The sequence below is a fragment of the Ptychodera flava genome, chromosome 17 (genome assembly GCF_041260155.1).
Source record: "Ptychodera flava strain L36383 chromosome 17, AS_Pfla_20210202, whole genome shotgun sequence".
In the NCBI taxonomy this organism is placed as follows: Eukaryota; Metazoa; Hemichordata; class Enteropneusta; family Ptychoderidae; genus Ptychodera; species Ptychodera flava.
Window position 1 is genome coordinate 33988066 of NC_091944.1, and position 25778 is coordinate 34013843.

At 38.7% G+C, this 25778-nt stretch overlaps 2 protein-coding genes and 2 long non-coding RNA genes across 6 annotated transcripts; 3 read left to right on the forward strand and 1 right to left on the reverse strand.

Annotated features, from left to right (window-relative positions):
- Nucleotides 1–1887: 1887 nt before the first annotated feature.
- Nucleotides 1888–20018, reverse strand: LOC139116117 (monocarboxylate transporter 13-like). 2 transcript variants are annotated; one of them, XM_070678660.1, is made up of 4 exons: nt 19656–20018; nt 4538–4681; nt 2629–3576; nt 1888–2314 (listed from the first exon to the last, which is right to left on the reverse strand). In XM_070678660.1, the coding sequence occupies exons 1-4, from the start codon at nt 19843–19845 to the stop codon at nt 2181–2183; spliced, it is 1416 nt and encodes a 471-aa protein (XP_070534761.1). In that variant the 5' UTR covers nt 19846–20018; the 3' UTR covers nt 1888–2180. The 2 variants fall into 2 exon arrangements, with proteins under 2 accessions (XP_070534761.1, XP_070534762.1); XM_070678661.1 differs by lacking the exon at nt 4538–4681 and having other exon boundaries at nt 19656–20016.
- Nucleotides 6790–8153, forward strand: LOC139116120 (uncharacterized). Its single transcript, XR_011548246.1, has 3 exons — nt 6790–7132; nt 7275–7652; nt 8077–8153. It is a non-coding gene; the product is annotated as an uncharacterized lncRNA (long non-coding RNA).
- Nucleotides 8605–10844, forward strand: LOC139116121 (uncharacterized). Its single transcript, XR_011548247.1, has 2 exons — nt 8605–8774; nt 9598–10844. It is a non-coding gene; the product is annotated as an uncharacterized lncRNA (long non-coding RNA).
- Nucleotides 11403–16992, forward strand: LOC139116118 (hydroxylysine kinase-like). Of its 2 annotated transcripts, XM_070678662.1 has the most exons (5): nt 11403–11608; nt 12061–12439; nt 13147–13277; nt 14782–14956; nt 16103–16992. In XM_070678662.1, exons 2-5 carry the CDS (start codon nt 12061–12063, stop codon nt 16525–16527), a joined length of 1110 nt encoding a protein of 369 aa, XP_070534763.1. In that variant the 5' UTR covers nt 11403–11608; the 3' UTR covers nt 16528–16992. The 2 variants fall into 2 exon arrangements, with proteins under 2 accessions (XP_070534763.1, XP_070534765.1); XM_070678664.1 differs by lacking the exon at nt 11403–11608 and having other exon boundaries at nt 11790–12439.
- Nucleotides 20019–25778: the final 5760 nt, after the last annotated feature.

Below are 25778 nucleotides of genomic sequence, written 5' to 3' on the forward strand. Positions count from 1 at the left end.
CTAAGGTCATAGTTCATGTATGAGCACATGCAATAAAGATGGCGTTCATGTTATGTTAGCTGCTTGTTCGTTGCCTATTATTAACGTGTCCCATAACATAACGGCCATACAACAAATAGTCTCTCTGATGACAAGGAGATAAATACTCAATATTTCGAAACCACTTCGAATATGAAATAGCCTAAAGCGCCGTCACTTCCATCGAAGGCATGTATGCTCGTCACAGGCAACAGATATTTATAAGCTAATGGTATCACAATATAATGTTTAGAACTCACATCACATCACCAAAAATGCTTACATGATCTAAGCATTTTGTTAGTGCATGACATCATATTTGTTCCGTTGAATGTCCCAGGAACGCTGACTTTCAACCACTTTTTACCTTCGAAATAATACGTTATTCCCGTACATTCGTTGCACAATGTTGTTCAGTGAAGAAATAAACCAGGTTTGTGCTGCTGTAGTGACATACGTTGAAACGCATAAATATTGCCCGATCGAGTTGAAATGCAACTCGGATTTGTTTACAAATTCTATGACTGAAACACTGATACTAATGATATCATCGAACTCACTAGACGGGACCACTGCGAATAAATTTACTTTGTTCTTCTCTTTTCAAATACGTACGGCTATGTTTCACAGGGCACAAAACTTGCCAGTGGAGGGTAACATGCTATTCTGGTGCAATCTGTGCGTTACATACAGTTTACGGATCACAAAATATAGTCAACAATGGCCAATGGGTCAGGTTGAGCGGTAGTGCGAAATCCAAGTACCGATGTAAAATCTATGCAAGCTATGGCGACACGGCCTAGACCTGCCCTGACTCTGTCGGTAAATGAAGGTATTTCGCGCCTCGAAAATGAAAGACTTAAACTTTTGCTCAAACTTTCCTTAAGGAATCTTTCAACCATTCTCTTTCAAAATCAAGAAAAAATCGGGGTCACCGTGCAAGATTTACCGATATTTAAAATTCAAAATGGCCGCCATCCCTGTGTTAACTCTATGGAGAAAAAATTAAATTTTCGAATTTCGAAAAAACTAAGCCGGTGAAAAGTTTTCTTACACCAAGAGCTTTAAAATGAACCCCAACATGTGGTATATAAGAAAAGATTTGTAAAAGTTTAAGAGTCCACATTTGTGTCCCCAAGGTTCGTTCTACCTTAATATCAAATAGTCTAAGAGTAATTTGAAGTAACAAAAGTCAACAGACTCGCGTTAGCGATGAGATGATTGCGCAATTGACAGACTATCCCGAATATCGTTGGCTGTGAAGGCGATGGCCTTTGCCAGTATTCTAAACAATTTTCCCCATCTGGCAAGGAAAGCGGCAATCTGATTAAAATCCGATGTAGTGCTATGTCTTATTCCGGTCTTTTTCTACGGTCCTGTTCGTGAGGGGGAGGACCGCCGAATAAAAATCTTACCTACGGAAGTGTAAAAGACTGACCCATTACTACATTGGAATTTAATCAGACCGGGAAAGCAGATCGTTTCGGAATTCGATATTTTTGTTTCTCACTCTGTTTTGAAGGGGTTTAAATTACCAAACTAAGCTTAAAGACATACAATAACATTGACTACCTCATAGTGTCGAGGAAAACAGGTTATAGTCGAGTCAATCTAGTAAATTTCGAGCTGCTAAGTACTAAAACATCATTCAGCTGGTTCGAACTTCCTGATATATATTACGCACCTCTTCGAGACGTTAAGACTTGAAGTGATGGCCCAACAACAATAATTTACAATTTAAAGTCATTAGCTAATTGAAGTGGTTGAACATATAAAGATTAAGCCCGTCTCGATTAATATGACGGTATAACTAATTCAGTGGTCGGACGTAGTTTCTGTACGGGCTGATTCAATACTATTTCCCTTGACAAAGTCAGTGAATTAAGATTTATTCTTCAATAAAAGATTGCTGGACATTTCTAAAAGTTGACATGATCAGAAAATCTTTAGTGGACAAATGATTACCCGAGCTCAGTTTTTTAATTAAATCGTCATTTTAATTGTACCAGTCGTAGGTTTCGATCAAAATTGAATGAAGAACGGAATTCAAAAAAAACGTAACATCACTTCTTTCATGTCTGTGTTATGTTGTCCATGTAAACAGTCTAAACTTGACCGAAGGAGGTTAATGTTCCTGTTTGTTTGAAGATCGTGAAACATATTCATGACGTTTGTCTCTTAGTCCTGTATCTATCAAAACCATAATAGAGTAACACTGTGACAGCGGCCAGGATGTCAAGTGTGCCCGCCATTATAAAACAGTAATTGTAGTTGGAGGATATGTCGAACAGCCATCCTGCAAGGAAATAGTATGATATTCGTTAAGATTCCACAATTGTGTAACGATAAATGTGGCTACAACAAATTATATATGACGGACAAAAATATAAAAAAAATTCTGCCTGACCGCTTGAATAAACTCGAGTCCTTTAGTCACAGATAAGCTTACCTAACATGCTGTGTTCTCGCATGGAGCTCTGTACTCTCATGTACATCTCTCTCTCTCTCTCTCTCTCTCTCTCTCTCTCTCTCTCTCTCTCTCTCTCTCTCTCTCTCTCTCTCTCTGATAGACAAAGAGTGAAACAGATATATTCGTAATTGTCATCGTACCTGCAAGGGGCGGTCCAAGAATATCACCGAGACCGACAGCAAGGAAAACCCATCCAAGAGCAGTGGCTAGATTTTGCACGCCGAGCCTCTTTGTTAAACAAATGGGAACGACGGGGAAGTATACTCCTATACTGTATCCAAACACAACGAACAAGACGGCGAAAACAGGAAAACTCCCGCCTATTGAAACCAGCATCAGTGATATTCCAGCGAGGAACAGGTGACTACTGAACATCAACAATGGAGGAAACTTTCCACAGTCAACCATACTTCCATGGATTATCTTCCCAACTAACGAACATATTCCGATTATGGTAAACAGAAACGACGCTTGTAATCTTGTTACGCCTACAGAAACAACCTTAGCTACCATATACACCGAAGCAGCTAAGTAAGCGACCGCACTTATAAAATTAGTAAACCACATGAGTAGGAGAAATGGATGCGATCTAAATAATTTTATGCCGGAACCGCTGAGAAAATTAGACAACATTTTATGTTTGTGTACGGATGGCTTTTTTCCTATACTTTCATCTGAAGAAGCCGTTTTCTTGTCAAGAATCTTGACTTCAGATGCTTCTTCCGAGTTAGGAATGTGTACCTCGCCAGTGTCTATAAATTTTGAGGTTTCAATATCGTCAGCCGTCGCCTCGCAATCTGGAGAACTTACTGACGCGGGCTGTTCACATGGCGACAGGTCTTGTAAACGATCCTCTGGCGCCCTCATCAGACACCCACAAACGACAATGTGCATATTCATCGCTGCTATGATAAGCATCGCCCCTTTCCATCCATATTTGTCGATTAAAACCTGGTATAGTGGCGGAAGCACCATAACGCCGATTGAAGAACCGGCAGATGCAATTCCATTGACGAGAGTGTGGTATTTATGAAAATATCTACCAATGATCACCACGCTTGGTCCGTAGGCTAGCCCGGTTCCCGAACCTACATATGTGAAACAAAAATACAATTTTAACGTTAAACGTTAGTTCTAATCCAAAAATTATGTCAAACGATTCTTCCCATTACAGAATATTAAAATTGTCTAAGTTTTGTTTCGATATTACTTATGATCATGTCACGCTCATCGGATTTGTTAGCAATGGCCAAGATGAGATGTGTGCAAACTATGATGAAATCGGCAAAGTAGTATTTTTAAGGCTATTTTTATGATTTTGTAACTACTCGTCTAACAGCTTTGAACATTTCTATACTGGTTTGTTGGAATGACCTAGCTGCGATGCATGCACAATGATGTGAAATCTGCCATGAATTAATTTTGCTATTTTTGCGATTTTTAGCTAAAAGTCATATTCTTTAAACTGATTGCCTGACATCTTTGGAAGCATCTCGCAATTAACCAAGTTTAGATGTCTTCAAATTGTGATGAAATGTAGAAGTATTCATTTTAAAAAATCTTTCTGCAAATTTTGGTCAAAAATTAATTTTATTCCCTAGTACGTATTAGATATCTTTAAAACTCTGTTATACAAGTCCCTAGAGACGAAGTAGTTCAGATTATGTAAAAATTGTTAGGTCTTCAATGTGTATACGACTTGTACAGAACAAGCACATTTTGGCTTATAGAATTTTAACAAATTTAAGTCATTTTTAAGCTTGTCTTATAAACTATATTTGAGCAACAGTGTCATTGACGCAGTTTTTCTCACCTTCTCACAGTTTGAAGGATGGATAAAGCACTAAGACTTTTCACGGCATCTATTTAGCTATGATGACGTCAAAATACGCAAAAACACACTACCGCCTGGTAATTTGAGGACTGACTATCTTGTATCGAGGCATGCTCAGAACAAATAACATAATTATGAAGCTTTCTAGAGGGTATAAACTGTCATAAAGAAATGTACAGCAAAAAAGGGGGGAATGCCCACTGATTTGTGATTACCTGTTATTAGCCCGTAGGAGATGTAAAGTATTTCCACCCTGGAGGCAAAAGTACTGAGAATTATCCCGCCACTCGACAGCAATCCACCGCCAATTACAACCGGTCTTACTCCAAATCTGTTGACAAGGGCGCTTACAAGGGGTCCTTTTTGGAAAAAAAGAGGTATTATTTTTACATAGCATTTGTCTCATCTCCATCCATCTTAGCTGAAAAAAATTTGCAATGTTGGGGTCATACAGATTCATGACGGTGCAATGATAGAACAGTGTGTCTTCTGTTTTATAAATTCTGAACATAGGTGGAAATAGTAAACACGTGACTGGAACTATCAAACGGACGAAGTCTAGCTCCAAATAGAAACTAGTGTTAATGGAGGATGCCCACCTAGCTTATTAAACTTAGCAAGGGAATTGCAGATGTCCTCATGCTGTAGACATTTTTGCCAAATGAAAACTGCTCTCTATGCATCGAGTAACTTCCGTCTGATACTCTCATTTTAACAGAGAAAAGTAGACACTGTCTAAGGGAGCCGTCATTAGATACAGCCTGGGGGGTCGGATGAATTTCATTTGAAACTCTGAAATTTCGAGTAACCCCTTGCCAACCCTGAAGAGTTTGAGTAACCCCCCTCTCTAACAGAGGTATTTTGACTGACCCCTCACTTAGAAAAGTTAAATATCAAGATATGTATTTGTAAAATTTACAAAAATTACAGCAATAGTAAAGACGTTTCATATCGTGGTGTACCCTGCTAGATTATCATCGGTTATCTCATGATGGTTCAAAAAAGGTGAACCCATCAAAATGAAATTCAAAGTCACAATAAAATGTTGATACAAAAGCTCACGCTATAATCAGTATCCAGCCATTTAGTATTGTTTATTTTGGATGGGTATTATGACAGAGTTTTCACTAGGATATCTGACACGGCAGAATCTTAAAGAACAAGAGGAAGAACACACAGGAGGCTGACTGGCAAAGTGTCAGAGGAGGTTTTACCCTCTCTAACGTGGAAAAATTAGAAAATTGATATGTGCAATGGTGCAGCTGCAGTCTGGTGCAACTTGAGAGGTGTTTTAAATTTGTATTTGTACTAAGTAATACAGTTAGAACATCCCAGGGGGAGAGAGCGAGAGGGGGGACTGATGTGTGAAATAGTGCAATCCGAGGTGTTTCAAATCGTTTTGCACCAAAAACTGAGTAACCCCCTTCTTTCTCTCCAAATTTTGAGAAACCCCCTTGTAGCTTTCCATTTTTTGAGTGACCCTCCCTCACATTCCTAGTATTGAGGGAGATTGCAGTTTTTGTAAAAGTTTTCACTGATTGTCTCTTCAGCCATACAGAATAATGTGATATAAAGTATAGCGAGACTAGTTGCATCTGTTTTATGAAACGAAAAGATATTGATATTTTTTTCAGATAGAAAGGACAAAAGAAATTTACTGACTGACTTTTCTCAGAGAATGACACCCTTCACTTTGTTATAACTTGCTTCCCAAAAGTATGGCATTTGTAATACCTGCAGAATGTGACTTTTATGGTTATTTAACACTTTCTATGAAATACAAATATTCAAACGAACTTCTAATAATTATAATTAATCAATTAACTAGCGGTCTATATATAATTGCTTTCATGCAAAACTGAAAAAGTTTTAAGAAAAGTAATGTTGTCGGTACAAATCAAACAGAACTGACGTAATAAGTACTGTGTATCGCTGAAGGGGCAAGGCAGGTCAAGGACAAGCTACAGATGTCAGGTAGGTCATATCGATCAGACATATAGCGGGAGAGCGCGGTTTTGAAGAGGACGGGAGAACACGTCATCCAGTGAGGAAAAACCTAACTCACTCGAAGTCCTACCTTTAGTGTAGTTGGAAAATGGATTTACCGTTTTAGCACAGTGCTTGATTTTAAGTGAATATAGCTTGGAACCGATACAACTGATAGACTACTGGTAGCTATGGGAGTCTTTGCGGACACGTACAGCTCAGCGTTCGATGTTCGTTATTGATGCAAATACTTCCACAGCTCAGAGACTATGAGAGGGCATTACAACGCTACTGGGAACTAGTTACGACTTACAGTGCATTGAGGCTTTCCGGTAACCTAGTATACAAACCGCATTTTGGTCTTTGGTAGAATATTGGCTTTACGGGACGTTCACTTATTTAGCTATTGTTTGTGATGCACTGTTGACCTACGCTATGCAACGAACGGTTGGCCTACAGGTCAAGTCACTGCCTAGCTCAGGTCTATCCCTTGACGTTGGATGTGACGACTCATTCTTCGCCATACAGTCACTGAGACGAATTTAAATGAGGAAAACGTTTGTTTGCCGATCACTGTAACTTCATTTTGATTTGCTTGTGTGAATGTTGGAAGTGTACATTTGCATATGTCTACGTATGTTTATTTGAACTTATCTTAAGCTTCAAATAAAAATAGCGTAGGTCAACCAAAAGTTTAAAGTCCATACCTACACAACCCACACACGACTAATGGATAAACGTTGAAATTATTATTTCAGACATTTACACTTCATTCTACGAGCGAGGACTTTTCAGTATTACTGCATCAGTCACTACGAAAAATTGTAAGTGAGTTTGTGATGTCACTATAATATGGTTTGGTAAAGGTGCTCATAATAAGTGTTGTTATTTGTTGTTGCTGTTATCGTTGTTGTTTTTATATGCAATCATTCATTCTTAACCCTGTTTTTCATTTTGCTTAACAAGATGACCGACCACAGAAGTGATCTAGATCTGTCCGTAGGTGAATCACCAGCACAAATCAAACAAGTGATAGTTGAAGATGAAAGTTACGAACGCCCGTCTTTACATCCGATGAAGTGACGAAGATGGCGGTGAGACCGTACGGCTTAAATGTTCAAAAGATAACGGAGCTAGACAGCTTTAATGATCAAAACTTCCGTGTCACAGCTACAGATAGGTCAAACGAAATTTCTTATTTCATCTTGAAGGTTATCAATGCAAATGAATCCTCAGACTTGGATTTCATGCGTGGAATGATTAATCTTGAAAAGAAGGGAATCAAATGTCCTAAACCTCTCAAAATGCTGGATGGAAATTATTTATCTTGGCATAGACTTCCAGGTAAGTAAGGTACTGCGAACAATTTATGGCAACTCTATGTGTGTCATCTATGTTCACTTATCATAAAAATGGGGAAATACAACAAAAACGACATAATTGGCTGACGACAAAGTGAGTGTAGGTACATGTATGTTAAGGGAACAAATGTGTACGTTTCGTAATAACTGGTTGTCTAGTAACTGTTAGCTACAGAAAAAAGTAAAGAGTTTTATATTTAAAAGTAACGGGTGAAGAAAAGTTAAACTCTGGAGGAGCGCAAGTGTACGAATCTGTTGCAGTGTTTGGTATATAAACATTAAAAGAGACAATGATCATGCAAAATTGATTTTGTTTCAGTACACTCATCCGAAGATAATTTTAACTTGACAAGTAAAATGACTGCTCGAAATTTGACAGTTTTAGTGATTATTTCGGATATTTTTAGGCGGAGCTGAGCACGCGGTTTACCTGCAGACCTATATACACGGAGTTCCATTGAATGAAGTGGAGAAATATCCCCGCAACAGTGCTACTTACTCGGCGTGAATTGGGTAAGATGGACAAAGCACTTCAGGTAAAACTACGCTAGAAATCAATTAATGTTGAAATTGGAATATGATAAGGAAGAGATGATGATGTTGATGATGATAAATTTATTTATTTATCAATTTATACGATTTGCATAAATGAGAAATAGCAAACGCTCAGATCAATTGCTTGAGGCTTAAAGGTACACTTTAACTCTTAAATCTCACTTTGGGTGGTAAATTCAACTTGATATAATCAAGCCTTTTGTTGTTGCTGATAAATTTACATGATGCAGTGTTCTCAAAAATCGGAAAAATGTTGAGTGTTTATTCCTACTTGGATCATCAACTGAAGTACCATTTAATCTATTTACTGATTTTCCGGACCCATGTCTCAATGGTTGTTGGCATCTACCAAGTTATAAACTTTTTTACAGGAATTTGAGCATCCTGGGTTTCAAAAGGAAAATAGCCAGTGCATGGAGGGTCGAGAATATACCTAATCTGAGTAAATATTTACCAGAAGTTTGTGATGGCGACCGTCGTAGATTAGCGTCAACAGTATTGCAGTCATTTGAAGAGAATGTGGTACCTGTCTATAGTCATCTCCGTCAAGGTAATACAACTGTCAATCAAATGTCAAAAATAAAGCTATTAGCATATTGGCATAATAGATTAAGATTTCGGAGGGTTGTATGTACAAAGGTGCGGACATCAAGATGGAGATTTGTTCATGTGTAGTCGTCTTTCACTCAAAATTGATCTTGTATAGAAAGGTTCTCCTTCTCATTTTACATGAACGCTGAATCCCAAGATTTAACCGCTTCGCGTCAACGTTTCTGTAAAAAATATACTTCATACCATACACTCACCGGGAATTTTACCGCTTCGAGAAGTCAAGTACGTACACAACAATATCACTGTAATAAAGCTTAGTCGCTATATATAGGTAATTATACCTGTTATGATGAACTGCAAACATATCAGATGCTCTAAACAGCCGTTTGCACAGGGTCAAAAACTGTAATGGTAGAATCGGATTTTTGATATTTCTTAAGGTACATTCTCGAGCCCCTAAGCAGCCTGTCAACAAAGCTTAGTTTTGTCATGGAGGTCACAAAACCGTTTACAGTTTTGTAATTTCAGCATTATTATAAAGAATTTAAATGTTTATTGAAACGTGAGATTTGACAATACCAGAGGTGAACGTAAACAGCTTCAGCATTCGTCTTCAATCGATAGAGCTGGACTTTAAATTTTTCAGGAAAGTTATATTTCAAATTGCATACTTAAGACAAACTTTTCTGTTTATATTGTTTACTCTATTCATCAAATGCTATGAGCACCATATAAATTTCTTGACGAGTATTTGTGTCGCAAACAAAAATCCTTATTTGACAAAAGCTAACTATCCCAACACAACCTTTGCTATGTGACAGGTATTATACACTGTGACTATACTCTCCGAGGAACATCATAGTTCAACTAAATAATCATGAAACACCCGCGATCACTGGTGATGCCTACGCTATTTCAGGCATAATGACTTCGGGGATGTGAAATATTCTACATACTTGTACGAAATAGCGATATCAATGGCGTCGTTTGTTATGGAAGATGCTACAAACAAGTCCTTTGTAGCGAAGACATTTCTAGCTGGATACGAAACGGAATTCCCATTAACTGAACAAGAAAAGTCCCTGCTAGAAATCTGTTCCTTGGCTCGCCTGACACAGCTTGCCGTATTGTCGTCATTGGAACTTAAAAGACAACCCACCAATAAATACGTTGAGAAAACTGTAAAAATTGCTTGGAAAACTTTGGAACGTTACACAAGAGAACCGTTGTACACATGAGGTCGGTTTCTAGAATTATCAGGCAAATCCAGTACATTGTTGAACATTTCTGAATATTCTTATGGTAGGACCTTAGTATTGAAAAACATCATCACAGTTTCATTGTCACCTATGCAGATTATACGTAAATGCGTGTAATCTCCTTTCGCGCCCATCTGCAACTCCATCACAGGCTACATTTCGCAAATACAGGAGCTGGTGACGAAAGTAATGGCTGCCGTCGAAATGGAATGACTTTGTATTTTCAATTCCAAAGAAATTATATTAACTGTTGTCTTTTGTTTATTTTAAATGTGTATATTATTTGAAGTTTATGTTACGAGCATGTATAGACTTACAATAGGGATAGTATCAGTCACGGAAACATCAGTTACAGTCAAGTTAAATAAGCTGATGTATTATTTTCAGGGCGCCGCTGCTAAAGCGAAGACACATCATTGGTTCGGTTTGAAGTTCGAGCAATATTACGTATCCCTTTGAAGCGATAAGACTTGACTTGTTAGGCCAGTCTTGATTATTAGATTTTAGAAGTAGCTGAGCTTATCAGTATAGCCCTATCTTGATAAATAGATGAAAGAGTATGTTACAAATTGAGTTCTCTAACGTATTTTCTATAAAGGTGAATTCAGGGATCTTTTCCTGGTGGAGATTTGAACAATGACTTATTCCTAAACGCCCATTGTCGGATATTTCTTTAAGGTGCTTTAGCAAATATATGAAAGGGAGAACGGTTGATGTCTGCTTACATTTTACTTGTATCAGTTTTTTCGATTATGTAATTTTGGAATGATACAACAAGCATGTTATAAAATTATAAGTTAATTCTTGCACATGCTTAGTGTCAGACTGGTTTTCACCAACTGTCAGGTAATACAGCCCCTATGGGTAACATACATACATACATACATACATACATACATACATACATATCTATCTATCTATATATATATATAATATATATATATATATATATATATATATATATATACGTGTTTGTGTATGTATTTATGGCAGAGGGTAATGCATGAATTTCACACGTGAGGTTGAATACATAACGATGGCTCCTTTTGCACTCTTTGGCAGTTGTTTGTACCGACGTGAAAATTCGCATGTGAGGTACAGGTGCGTACTCATAATTTCTGAATGCCCTTGGTAATTCTTCCGATCCCCCGGCCGTATATAGTGACCGTTCCCTGTGTGTGTGTTTGTCTCTGGTCCGCGTGAAAAACTAGTTTGTGGTTGTGAGAAAGACAAGCAAGCTCTAGAGTTTTGTACGAGTTGATTGGATTGCCCGGCTGCATGCCCAGCAGCAGAAGAAATTTCTAGATCTAAATTTAGAGATTTTTTGCCCAGCTGATAGGATAGAGCCGCTGGTTATGAGACGTCCAGGATTGCAGTTCTGTTGGTAGTGCAGCCTCATGCAATGTACGGCTTCAGCGGTCCACTGGCCGGCCTGCCAACAGCCAACCAGACTTAGACTAGATCCGCACTGCTCGAGTGTTCCACATGCCGTACTAACCTTCAACTAGGCTATACTTGGCATGCCAGGCATTCTCTCGTGGTGTGGCGCATTTCTATTAAACGTTCAAGTGAAGTAAGTGCATCTGGGTTATAGCTCTTAGCATTAAGTAGCTGATTTTTCTGATATGTTTGATCCTTTACAAAATCTATGTCGAATTGTAGTCTACAATACACGATCTCAATTGTTTTATTGGCTTTGGTTGACTTAGTCTAGCATCTCGACGTCCTAAAGACGTCGAGCTACAAGACTAGGGTTGGGCCGTTAACCTCAAGAAACTTCGCCTCAGTGTAGGTACAATTACAGTCGAACTCCCTTGCAGGGCCTCGCGACAGTATAAAACCACACAGGCCGTTACCAACTGTCGCCCAGTAATATGCTCAAAGTTTTAAAGCCCTCGACATTACCAAGTTCGACGATAACAAAGGGAAAATGCCGGAAAAGAGTCGCAATAGCTGTCGTTTTTTATTTGTTTCTTCATTCATTCATTCGTTTATTCCTCTTCCATTTGTGTTTTGCTTAACAAGATGGCCGAAGACAGAAGTGACCACAGTCAGCCGTCACCACAAGTCCAACAAGCGATAATTCCAGACCAAGCCTATGAAGCCCCATCTTTTACATCCAATGAAGTGACGAAGATGGTGGTGAGACTGTATGGCTTAAATGTTCAAAAGATAACAGAGCTAGAAAGCTTTAATGATCAAAACTTCCGTATCACACTTGCTGATAGTTCAAACGACATTGTTGATTTTATCTTGAAGGTTATCAATGCAAAGAAATCCTCAGACGTGGATTTCATGCGTGGCATGATTAACATTTTATTGTATCTTGAAGAGAAGGGAATCAAATGTCCTAAACCTGTCAAAATGCTGGATGGAGATTATTTATCTTGGCATAGACTTCCAGGTAAGTAACAGTAGTAAGGTACTGTGAACAATGTATTGCAACCCTATGTGTATCGTTCGTGTTCGAACTTCCCTTATTGTATATTAAATACAACAGAAATCGACTGACGACAAAGTGAATGTAGGAGCTTAAGGGAAAAGTTGATATAAGGTTGCACCTATAATGGAATATTTAGTCGTCTGATAGCTGTCTGCCATACAGAAAGGTTAAGACGGTATAAAAAATGTTGGTGAAAGAAAAAGTATGACACTAATGAAGTGTTTGTGTACGAATCTAATGCAGTGTTTGGTGTATAGTTATCTGAAGAAACAGTAATGACTAATTTCAGTTTTCAATATTCCCTGGCGGTTACATCTAATGCTCGAATCGCGGGATGTTGTTATTTACTTACGCAATATATATTAATCAGTCTTGTTTCGGTATGCACAGCTGATATCAGAGCACAACCTAATCAGTGGTGAACAGCCAACTGTACAGTGGCTAGCCTTGAACGTCAACATAATACACATACAGCAGCAGAACACATACAGTAGCCACAAGACACTCTAATCCCGAAAAATCTTAAGTAATATAATATATTATCCAGCGAAAGAAATCAGTCGTTATGCTACAGCAACGTAACATAGAGATACACGATCATTTAGTCAACTGGACAAATAAAATTGAAATCTGAAAGTTTTGATGACAATGCCCAATGTTTTTTTCAGGAGGAGCTGAGCACGCGGTTTACCTACAAACCTATATACACGGAGTTCCATTAACTGAAGTGGAAGAAATATCTTTGCAACAGTTCCAATCACTTGGTTGTTATTTGGGTAAGATGGACAAAGAACTACAGGTAAAAATGACAACAATAACTTGCTGTTGAAATGGGAATATGATGGTGATAATGATGATGAGGGGGAAGATAATGATATCGGTGGCAAAGATTGGTCTGGAGATAATATAATTTAAGACGTGTCAACATAACATAAATTTCCGATCCCATGTAAGAAAATTCAAATGCTCGCAAAAATGAAAAAAAAAATCAGAAGAAAATATAACTTGACCATCTAATCATCGATGAATATACTGCGCTATTATGATGATGATGATGATGATGATGATGATGATGATGATGATGATTTGTCTATTTATTTATTTTATTCATGGGATTTTCGGTAATTGAGGAAAGAAAAACTCACATAATTTCCTTCAGGGATTCGTTTTACGAAGTAAACATGAACCTATAAATTTTCTTTCGATGGCAAATTCCCCTGGAGAGATATTTGTAGTTGCACCCTTTGTTAAGGTGAAGTACTACGAATTACGTCAAAATTAAGTTGTGGTGTCATTTTCTTGAAACTTTGCACAAATATTCTTTAAAGTTGTGCAAGTGCAAAAATAAAATAAAAAATGGGGGTCACCACGCTCGTTTCCATGGAAACGGACGTTAAAATGGCGTTGTTAGAAATAAATAAAAATGATATAATTCACTTAAACTAAAGAAAGCAATTATAAAAAGCTTAGCAAATGAGTTAATTTTAATAAATACCAAGACTTAAGATCCATATCTATCGAATGTATAGTTTTCATGATGTTTGTAAAGAATTTTTTACATAAGTATCGATTACAAAATGACGATATCGAAATTATATCACTACATAATTTTCGAACTTTCTTCCTGTCGCTTTGAATGGTGTCATTTTGACCAAACTTGGCGAATAAAATCCTGACATAATACCATTTAGTTTACACTTTTAATAAAAGGGTGTCACCACGCTACTTTTTACAATATCTCCAGGTGAATGGGTAATATGCGCCATGTAAATGGGAGAGAAATGTTAATTTTTCGCTCATATTAAATACAAACCAGCTTCCTAGGGGGTCAAAATATGACAAGGTTATAGGTCACATGTATTTCTAAGAGACTGGGTCAAAAAATTAGGTAAAAGCGCAATTTCAACAATGACAGGTGATGTTAAATACATGCGCTACAAATTTACCTATTTGCGACAGGCTGGAGTTAAATCTGCGCAGAAACGTTCTAAAGCGTGTGCGCGTCCGAATTCGTCGCCATTTACCTTAATGCGATTCTCCGTAAATGAGAAGATGAAAACGTTCACATTATTTCCTTCAGGAATTCGTTTAACCGTTACATTGTACTTTCAACGGCATATCACCCTGTACGGAAAAGATGATAATGAATCACACCCTTCGTTTACCGATATACAAACTTGAAACAACGTTCTGATTATTTTTATAAGTTATTGACGCAAGCCGTGTTTCAAGTGCAATTTAATGTTCCGGGTCTATTTTCCATAATCGTTACTGTAGATAATTGTACGTTACGCATTTTCCAGAGATTTCAGCATCCTGGGTTTCTGAATGAAAATAACCAGTGGAGAATTGAAAATATACCTGATCTAAGTAAATATTTACCAGAAGTTTGTGATGGAGTCCGTCGCAAGTTAGTGTCAGCAGTATTGCAATCATTTGAGGATAAAGTTGTACCTGTCTACGGTCAGATTCGCCAAGGTAACAGCATGTGTTATGTTATTCAGATATCGTTGAAAAGGAGAAAATTTTGGCGCGATGAGAAATTCAGTGTTTAGGTCAATATTTTGTGGAGTTGTGTATTAAAGGCGCGGACATCAAGACGATTTTTTCGCGTTATGTCATCTTAAACCTTAATTTGTCTTTTCAGAAAAGTCCGATTGACAACTCTACTTACGCTTTTAGAACAAAAATCGACGGCGATTTCAAATAGATATATTCTGGCCGAATCCCAAGTGCACACACAATAAAAGATATGGTAGAAAACATATGCTCACCCTGGACTATAACTAATGTTAGCAGCAAAGCCAAATAAGATTCCTACAAAATATAAGTTAATAGTCCCTATGTATGAGCAATTGTAGGCTGGCCCCCGTCGCTTGGTTTTTCATGCCCGGTAGCAGTTATTGGCTGGCAGCAGTTGAGGGCCATGCATCGCGTTCACCTCACTACCTTCGCAACAGCTACCACAAACGCGATAGTCTGCTGAAGTACCTTCAATTAGTACTCTGTTTTGATGTTTATTTATTTATTTTTATATTATTATTTTTACAAGTCTCCAGGCAGTCAAACAGCGAATTAAAGTTTTGTGACAGAGGCTAAAAAAATTTATTTATTTATGGCAACAACGTATTAACTGCTAAAATATTCACACCAGAAAGAAGTTCAATGTTTCATCACGGGGGTGGGGGTGGGGGAATGCAAATTAGCATTTATATTTCTCTCCAATTCGTACAGATGGAGTTCATAACTTTTTTCATTAATTGTAAATCTCCCGTATCAAAGGCTACTTAATTCATCGTCTAAAATAAAGACTTAAAGTAGTAAAATTGCACCATCGCTACAAAGGTATTTAAACCGATGCATTACTTGCATGAAATACAAATGATTCTTAGGTTTACCTTGAAAGTACATCCGAAATATTATCCCTGTCTACTCAGAAGGTGAAATAATCACAGCACATCGTTTTGCTTAAAAGTCTTTCTGTTCATATATTTAACTATTTCCATAGATAGGTCTGAGCCAAGTGAACGGGTAGACTAACTTTGTCGCAAGCAAAAAGCCTTGAACTTATATGACAATATATAAGAAAATCCCTAAACACAGTACAGCTTTATTATTTTACAGGTATTATACACTGTGACTACTCTCCGAGAAATATCATCGTTCAGCCGAGTGATGTCGAAACATCCGGGATCTCTGGTGATATCTACGCTATTTCAGGAATAATTGACTTCGGAGATGTGAAATATTCTACATACTTGTACGAAATAGCGATATCAATGGCGTCGTTTGTTATGGAAGATGCTACAAACAAGTCCTTTGTAGCGAAGACGTTCCTAGCTGGATACGAAACGGAATTCCCATTAACTGAACAAGAAAAGTCCCTGCTAGAAATCTGTTCCTTGGCTCGCCTGACACAGCTTGCCATATTGTCATCATTGGAACTTAAAAGACAACCGACCAATAAATACGTTGAGAGAGTTGTAAAAATGGCTTGGAAGAGCTTAGAACGTTACACGAGAGAATGGTTGTACACAGGGGTGGCATAGAATTCAGGCATCATGGGTAATTTCTAAATGTGAAGTTTTGACACGTCTTAATTGTTTCAGTGTTGCTAGCTGTAACACCGAGCGTTTGAATCTACTGCCGAAATGTCTAGTGTCGGTCAAGCTCCGTTACTTTAAGAAATGTTGATTTAAGGCAAAAATAAGTAAAATCTTTGTGATTTTATGACGTTTGAAACGTCATAAAATCAATAACTTGATTTACCGGTATTATTATCTGCAGATCTTTACTCTATATGGTCTGACCTCTCCTGAACAATGACTTCAAGTTCCTTCAAGCTACCATGTATGATTTTCGCGCCTTTGGTACATCGCCCTCTACACAATCTTGTATAACGAAAAACCTCTCGTTTACACCTCTCATCAGCTTCCCTTTTTCGGTGCCGAATATCATCATGTGAATCTTTCCTATTTGTTTCTCTGTCCCCTCACACATCCCTGCATTTGTCTCCCTATACTTTGCAATAACCTTCGTCTTGTCAAATGATGTCACACATTCTGTCGTAATAAGGCCGGGTGCACAAATAACAGTGAAGGGGGTCGGAGGTATCGCGATTGAAATCTTATTAACTTTTCAGATGCCCTCCCTCAATACCTTTAAAAAAATTTCTAATAATGACAAAAACTGCCTTTTGTTAATTATAATTTGACTCATGAAAAAAGCACCTTTTACTTGAAAACCTATGACAGAAAGGAAAGTAGTTGCATCAATGAGAACGAAAAATATCTTGTCATTTTTCTCTTTCTAAAATATGTCACTGAATCAAATGTATTGTGAAATATTAGAGCATGTTGCTTTCCAATAGTGAATTCTCAAGGAGAAAACAGAAAAGGATCAGGAATTTGTCAAGCTTTTCATATGAACTGCAGATTTCATAATGATTAGTACACTTTGCAAACACAGATTTTCAATTTGCAAACATCCAGATATCTCTGATATATTTCTCTGATATTAAAGTTGTGCACCCGAAGGGCACGTCGAAAACTGTGAGTGAATGATACTATTTGTGGCTGGTATGATGCTTTGCAAAACAACCTTCCAATATGCAAACATCCAGATATCTCTGACATATGAGTCTGACATATTAAAATACGCGCCGAAAAATGCAACTGAATGATGAAGTTCGTGGATGGTGCGATGTATTTTGGGCAAGTATGAGCCCATCTTGTAATTCAAAAACACACTAACACTCGGTTGAGCATTTCAAAAACATGGTGACCTCCCTTCATCAAAATGAAAAACAGGGTGACCCACTATGAATCCACAGCCCCCACCCCAGGCCAAAGGAACTGACCAGTTCCATACCAACAATTACACTGAGAACTGTTTGGCAGCCTGATTCTCAATGGCGATATGGAAAATTCTCCCTTTTCTCCAGTGAGACTTGAAACTCTTGCTTGTCAGTGTGAGGCTAAAGACTGGATCTAGAAAATATTCTAGAATATGCAACTTAATTCGTTTTGCTTATGTACTGAAAATATTACAAACATATATTTTGAGACCCCACTCTTTTGACAGACTTAATGTGCGTAACCTGTATTGGTGAGGGAGTGGAGAATTAGGAACGCAACTTGCGAAAAGAAATCTGCAAATTTCAGTCATATCTAACATTATGTATGCGAAACTCATGTGTATAGGCGCAACCGCTAGATTGGGCAAAAAACACAAGCGATAAACCAAAACACGTTATCAATATCCAGTGTGTCCTTGGGATTGAAATCCAATTGAAGTTAGGAGTTCGGTATTTTGGTTACTGAACGACTGTAAATGCGGAGCTACGTTTGGAAAGGTTACCCATAGACGTGTAATGAGTTTATAATATCTTAATCAGATAAACAATTTTAACGCATACCTACCACTTTTCTACCACAGTATACCAACTTTTGAAAATATTGGTAGGAACACTCACACGTTGTGTTTGTTAGTGTGGCTGTATTTAACATATCATTTCTAAGGGACTTTCGCACAAAAAACAAGTAGAAACGGAAGAGACAGAAACAATGAAGTTTCGACTCGCCTACGCGTTCAATATCCTGTAATATAACGCCCACTGAGGTACATATGTATATCATATCTGACTGTAGACTCTCTCACAGCCCCTCGCCTGCTTCACCTCTGACAATAATACCGCCCTCAGAAGGTGAGCCGAGCCAAGCTCGGCTCAGCGAGCCGGCGAAGCCGGCGAGGCTATACACGGCTGGCTCAGTGAGCACGCTTGTTAGAAATACCGTTGAGGGCGCATAACTGCGTAGCGAACGAAGGGGCTGTGAGAGAGTCTAATCTGACTGACAACATGGGCGACATATTGTGAATGTTTGACCTCGTTCAACGAGGTAAATTAAGGCATCGTTCACAAACACTTCGGGGGGGGGGGTGGGGTTTGAAAAGGATTCCTTGTTTTTCTTAGATCCTATCTGGCACCCTCATAATTTTCGGACATCTCCGTCCTACTTATGTTCATCGGTCGACATCAAATTGGTTTATATGGGGTCGCTGTACGGACTGTGTAAATTCAAGTTAAACTGGCCAGTTTTGGTCACATATCAACTGCTTACATAGTTGTAATTTGGTTGATAAATTCGATTTTGCTGAGAAGTTACATTCAAAATGTAAAGCAATATCTCGATTTTTTCGGTAAAGTAGCCCAATTATTCTAAGGTTCTCCGACTTCTAGGACTTGGTCGAGTGGTTGTGACGGTCTATTTCATTGCTTGGTGGTTTGGCGCCATAGGCCAATAAATTGTCCTATTCCCTAAGCGTGACAAAGAAATCAATTGCTAGCTATCTGCATTTTGTTCTTTGAATCAACAATAAGCTTCTATTTTTGTTCAACTCATAACGGTCAATTCATAATGGTCCTTCAGACCTTTCTATCATTTATGTGAGAGGAGTCATTTTCTAAAGAAAGAAAAAAATTGCGTATTCACGGTCATGTTTTCTCTCAGAGAGATAGGCTACAGAGCTTTGTGAAAGCTGCCTTAGTGAACAAACGCCAACGTACAAGCACAGTCCCTATAGAGGGACTGTGGTACAATATAGCAAGTGACCTTTCACAAGGTTCAAACTATAAACGTTTCCTCCGTTAAATGCAATGCTACTTTGCAATACTTACCTATTAGGAACGTTGTACCTATACCAATGGAGTTTACTAAGCTTGTTTTGGTGGCGCTGTCCTTGAAATAATCAATGTATTCTATGTAGAAGACATTCATTGAAAGGATGAAGCCTATTGACAACAGCTGGACAACGTGACTGCATACGGCGATTGTTAAACCGTGGAAAGTGAGCTCTTGGTTTCCCATTCTGACCAGGGTTGCAGCTGTATGTACGAAGATGATACACAGTGTGTATGGTTCGTTGAAGGTTAATGACCCATGTTTGACTATGACCGTCCTGCTTGTGTTCAGTGTGCGAAACCGTATGCTTCTGTGTGTCTATGGCCTTGTGTCGTGCCGTGAAGGCCGGTTATGCAAGCATATTTACAGTGCGCCATCTAACGTTCAGTACACTCTTTATTTCGTCTTTTCAATTCATCAACTGTATAAAACGGTGGAACATTCAGTTTGCTACCGAGACATGCTAGCTCTTTGCGCTCTAACACGTCGGAACTTGACACCCTTTGGCAGAAAGTAGAGGCTGGGAAAAAGGAGGGTGCATTGTCTATTTTCGCATTAATGGAGTTATTCATCCTTTTTTATCAATTTTTATTATAAGAGTATTATAATTGTATTTCTATAGTACCCACTACCTAGCAGAGTGTGATCTGTTACAAATAAGAAACGAAATGCAAATGTTTCTGCATCTTGCAAGTAAGGTTGGATGGTTACGGTACCGTTACCTTATTTGTAAAGTGATCAACTTCACTACCGCCAACAGTGCACTTTGTTTTAGTGGTTTGAATTTTGTCAGCGTACCAGGTCTTTGCTCACTCCAATTCTTAGATATTCTTGGAATTGTCGTATTTTTACGACGAATATAGATCCACTTTTTCAAATTTTCACTGTGTTTAATTTCAAGACCACTGAGAAACGATTAAATCATAATGTTGACATCCTTTCTCTCGTACATATGGCACATGAATAATTGCCGAGTAGTTATCGATGTTTGCATGGATTTTATTGCTGCCGAACTCAATTCTAGTCCCCACTCGACCGAATTTTCAACAATTACAGTTCAAAGTACGAAATGGTACACCTAACTTTGTTTAAAATGTCTTTCCGTGCAGAAATTTGTTGACAATGTCCAGCTGTCGACTAAGCTACAGTCAGTCGTAGCTAGTTTTCATGAAATTTCCTAGCGATGTCCAACTAAAGTTACGTTATCTGCACAATCCTTAAAAAATCGCTGAAGGAAAATACAGCTAACCGGAAACAATTGCGAACTTTGTAGCGAGCAGAAGAGAATTATGTCTTTCTCACTGCACTCTGAATCATGACCTAAAGACCGATGATTGGGATTTCCACAAAAACAGCAACAAGGAATGGTACGTGACAGCGTATGTTACCATGGTGATTCCTGAGAACACATATGGCTTGAAAGCAAGAAAATGAGGAAGTGTTTGTCAGATCTGCGAGATGTAAAAGGAAAGTTGAAATTACAGATAGAATTCATATTTTTTGAACTTTTTTGTCCACAATACAACCACACAGAACATAAATCAACACAATTTGCATTGAAAGTCTTGTTGCAATAGTCATATACAAATCTTAATTATTCATATCATGTCACATAGTGTTTTACAAGCGTCAATGCTTTACAACTGATTTGATAATAGGTACTGTGACAGGTATTTCTGTATTTACGACAATGAAATTAAATTGAGCCAAATTGTTGAAATGTCGTCTGTCCTTACAAGGTTCAAATCTGCATGACACCACTGGTATTTCAAGCCGAATACTGTAACGTAGCGGAATGTTATTGTTAAACGGATCTGATATGCACAGTAATTCATGCCAGCCAATGGTATCCATCCGTTCCAAGACAAATGCAATTGATTGGACCAGAGAATAAAGTTGCAGGGATATGGTCTTTTTCTTGTCCGTAGTTTGATGGTGATATAGGGTGTTTAGCACAATGTATTCTGTGAAAAAGTAGGTAATGTCGTCGTGGTTGTTATTGTTGCTGTCGCTATCGATGTTGCTCCTGCTGCTGTTGTTGTTGTTGTTGTTGTTGTTGTTGTTGTTGTTGTTGTTGTTCGACAAATGAATTATATTTTTGAAAAATTCGGTGCATAAAAATAACATCGGAAGTTACACAGAAACAGGCTCTGTCGACAATACCAACACAAGTCTTATCGATACTTGGCACGAGTTCCGGCTCGGCAACGACTACAGTACGCCTATAAGGGAGCATTCGTTATTTACGGGGAGGGGGGGGCGGGTGGAATTTGAGCGACAATTAAAACGTAAAAAGCGACCCCCCTCCAAATCAAATTTCTAAAATTTGACCCCCCTCAATTCATCAATTGTACAATGTGACACCCCCCCTCCCCGTTGAAAAAAAAAATTTCATCAGATTTGATTCATTAACCCTTCGCACCCTGTGGCCTCGGGCTGAAAAATTTCCTCAAATACTAGAGAATCAACATTTTGGGTGAAATGCCCAAAATCAATTTTTTTGCACACACATGAACTTTTTAATCGCTCTAGTCTAATCAAGTACACTAAGCGTGAAATTTCGTTTTCGTTCGCTTCGATAAAGTGTGTATGTGCGATGTATGATAGTGAGCATGCGTGCGTGAGTGCTTCACGAACTCTACAACGTGTTGAAAGGTCTCAGTCAGAAAAATGTAACAACTTAGCCGGCTATTGAACCACTCTTTTTTGGGAGTGGAGATTTAGCCGACTGGTTCTGTCTCAGGCCTCTCAGCTAGGCGACTGATGCCGTATGTTGTGGGTTCGAATCCGATTGAAAACTATCCGTATTTTCTATCCTGGTCGGTAACACTGCTGGTGGACAGAATTGTCCCCGAGGTTATCGTTCGCCCAGTTAAAGCGATGAAATTTGTTTCTTCGCTTCGATAAAGTGTGTATGTGCGATGTATGATAGTGAGCATGCGTGCGTGAGTGCTTCACGAACTCTACAACGTGTTGAGAGGTCTCAGTCAGAAAAATGTAACAACTTAGCGGCTATTGAACCACTCTTTTTTGGGAGTGGAGATTTAGCCGACTGGTTCTGTCTCAGGCCTCTCAGCTAGGCGACTGATGCCGTATGTTGTGGGTTCGAATCCGATTGAAAACTATCCGTATTTTCTATCCTGGGTCGGTAACACTGCTGGTGGACAGAATTGTCCCCGAGGTTATCGTTCGCCCAGTTAAAGCGATGAAATTCGTTTCTTCGCTTCGATAAAGTGTGTATGTGCGATGTATGATAGTGAGCATGCGTGCGTGAGTGCTTCACGAACTCTACAACGTGTTGAAAGGTCTCAGTCAGAAAAATGTAACAACTTAGCCGGCTATTGAACCACTCTTTTTGGGAGTGGAGATTTAGCCGACTGGTTCTGTCTCAGGCCTCTCAGCTAGGCGACTGATGCCGTATGTTGTGGGTTCGAATCCGATTGACAACTATCATATCAATAATCAGAGTACATAAATACACAGATTTACCTAGTTTTATATTGGAAAAAAATTATTCATAGTTTCCATATAGACAAGATAGTGAATCAACATTTCGATGACATTCCAAAATCAAATTTCTTGCACAAACATCCACTTGTTACCACCCTAGTCTAATCAAGTAAATTAATATCAATAATCAAGCGTACATAAATACACAGATTTAACTAGTTTTATAATGGAAAAAAAATATTCATAGTTTCCTCCTCTGACAAGATAGTGAATTAACAATTCGGTGAAATTCAAAATCAAATTTCTTGCTCACACATGCACTGGTAACTACCCTAGTCTTATCAAGTACATTAATATCAATAATCAAGAGTCTATAAATACACAGATTTAGCTAGTTTTGTATTTAAAAGAAATTATTCATAGCTTCTCATAGATTATGTATGGAGGACCTGTGTATTTTCTATTTTGCCTGGGAGTTCTTGTGTGTTATCACTGTATACCTAGGGAGTCCAAGACGGGAACTTTCCAGAGAGTGTTTACGTTGCATGCTGCACTGGCACTGGCACTGGAAGGTTTGAGTGTCAGCGTGTGCTTTTTAAGTCAGATATTTCTCTATTTTGAGTCTTACTCAAGTCAGCAGATATGTAAAGAAACCGGTGAGTGGCAGAGATCGAATTTTATGCGGATCGGACTGTTTATTTAAACCCTACGCCATCCTCTACTTTAGTCGATGAACAAACATTGCTCACACAAGTGAAAGCCGTGCCGTATATTTGCAATATACGCACTGCACGCTAAGATGATAATATCACCACAAGTTGAAAGCTGATCTTTCTGCAGCAAATTGTGTGTTAACTGTGAACTTTATCCGTTTATGAGTTCAGTCAGATGTCTGAGATTGTCATGAGAACATTATTTATGATCGTTCCACTGAACTTTTGTCGATGCGCGGAGTTAGCAGAGGAAGACTTCAGATTAGTTCGGCATGTCCCGACCGGAAGTAAACAAAAGATCTAAGATGGCTGCTCCCGTGGTAGCTGAACTGGACGCTGCTTAGCAGTGAATTGCGTGTGTTGTCGCCGACTTTCATGTGCAGACATTACACGGGACTTACAATTGTGCTCATCATCGAACATTAGTTAAAGTCGCGTGTGAACTATTTGTGTTTCCCAGCCGCGTGGTCAAGTCTGAGGTACCTCTGCGGTAACGTTAAGTTTTCCATAGAAATTGTTAAGCATTTAGAAAGGGTTTGAACAGAGTTTTTGTTCTGAAAGTGTGTTCGACTCCTGCCGTCGGGAGGTCGATCAGTACGGTTACTGTTACCATGGAGTAATATTTATAGTTTTGAAGTACGGTTTTACTATTTTATATGTAGACCCCGATATTTGACACAATATAGTAATATACAGAAGTTGTTTGTTACATTATATGACTGTGTGTTGGTTCCTCATTTCATGCCCCATGCTGTGTAGCCCTGCGTACAGGTGTGTGCACGTGTGTTCCCAGCATTATATGGCCTCTACCAAAGCCCTGCAATGGTCTTTGAACAGACTTGAGGTCTCTGCGGCCTGGATCTGGACCGCAATGAAGACTAAACGGTCTTTTTGGCCGAAATTCTGCTCTATTGGGGCAAAATCCTTTCCCTGCCTACCTTTACCTCCTAACCAATCCCAGAAAAGATGCGATTGACTTCTCCTAACGTCCAAAACCGCTCATTTTCTGAAACATAACATACTCGACAAGTTGTTTACCCATGGAGATCCCCATTTTGAATCTCGCTGCAGAGACCCCAGTTATCTCCACAGACCGTTGCAGGGCTGTGGTGGAGGCCGTATACGCCAGGAACACACAGACCTGTACTCAGGGCTACATGCTCTGTTGCTGCTCTAGAGAGGTTAACGCCAGTCTCGGACTTGTTGGCCCTGCTAGAGAAATAAATTTGGCTGAGCTTCGGTCGGTTATTATTCTGCCGTCTCGAAACATCGGTTACACAAGCAACATTTCGGTGAAATTCCAAAGTCAATTTTGTTTTCCATAACTCAATACAAACCTTTGTAAAATTTGACCCCCCCCCCCTTCAATCATTGATTGTAAAATTTGACCCCCCTAAAAAGCGGTTTTGTAAAAGTCAACCCCCCCTGATTTCCACCGCCCCCCCCCCTCCCCGTAAATAACGAATGCTCCCTAAGGCTTGGCATAGTCACTATAGCTCAATTTCCATTAGCAAAGGCAAATATCATCCAACACTTTTACAATGAAGACATAGTGTTGAACGGCTTGGTCGCAGTTTCGCTGTCACCTATGCCGGTTCTACAAACACGTGTGCTGCATTTCAATTGGGGGCGCCCATCTGCAACTTCATCAAGGGGTCACATTTAGAGTTACCCCTGACAAAAGCATAATGGTTGACATCGAATAGGGAGGATTTTGTATTCTGCATTCCAAAGCCAATATTGTTGTCCGCTGTTCATATCTAAATGTTTACGTTGTTTTTAGTTTATGTTGTAGGCATTTTCCTTGATGAAGTTTGTGATTCATGATTTATTCTTACATATTTATATCAGACCACTAGGCTTATATTGTTGCAAATACAGCAATCTGATTGGTTGAGACATGAAAATAACGGTGCAATATTCCCGATACAGCCTGGTTGTAACACACGCAAGCTA

Bases quoted from the DNA above. Each gene is read 5' to 3' on its own strand.
- LOC139116118 (XM_070678662.1), top strand. From the start codon at position 12,061: ATGGCCGAAGACAGAAGTGACCACAGTCAGCCGTCACCACAAGTCCAA. The intron at 12,440-13,146 runs GTAAGTAACAGT...TGTTTTTTTCAG, and splicing joins ATCTTGGCATAGACTTCCAG to GAGGAGCTGAGCACGCGGTT. The intron at 14,957-16,102 runs GTAACAGCATGT...ATTATTTTACAG, and splicing joins CTACGGTCAGATTCGCCAAG to GTATTATACACTGTGACTAC.
- LOC139116117 (XM_070678660.1), bottom strand. From the start codon at position 19,845: ATGGGAAACCAAGAGCTCACTTTCCACGGTTTAACAATCGCCGTATGC. The intron at 3,577-4,537 runs GTAATCACAAAT...TCACATATGTAG, and splicing joins CTCCTACGGGCTAATAACAG to GTTCGGGAACCGGGCTAGCC. The intron at 2,315-2,628 runs GTACGATGACAA...ATTTCCTTGCAG, and splicing joins TCTTGGACCGCCCCTTGCAG to GATGGCTGTTCGACATATCC.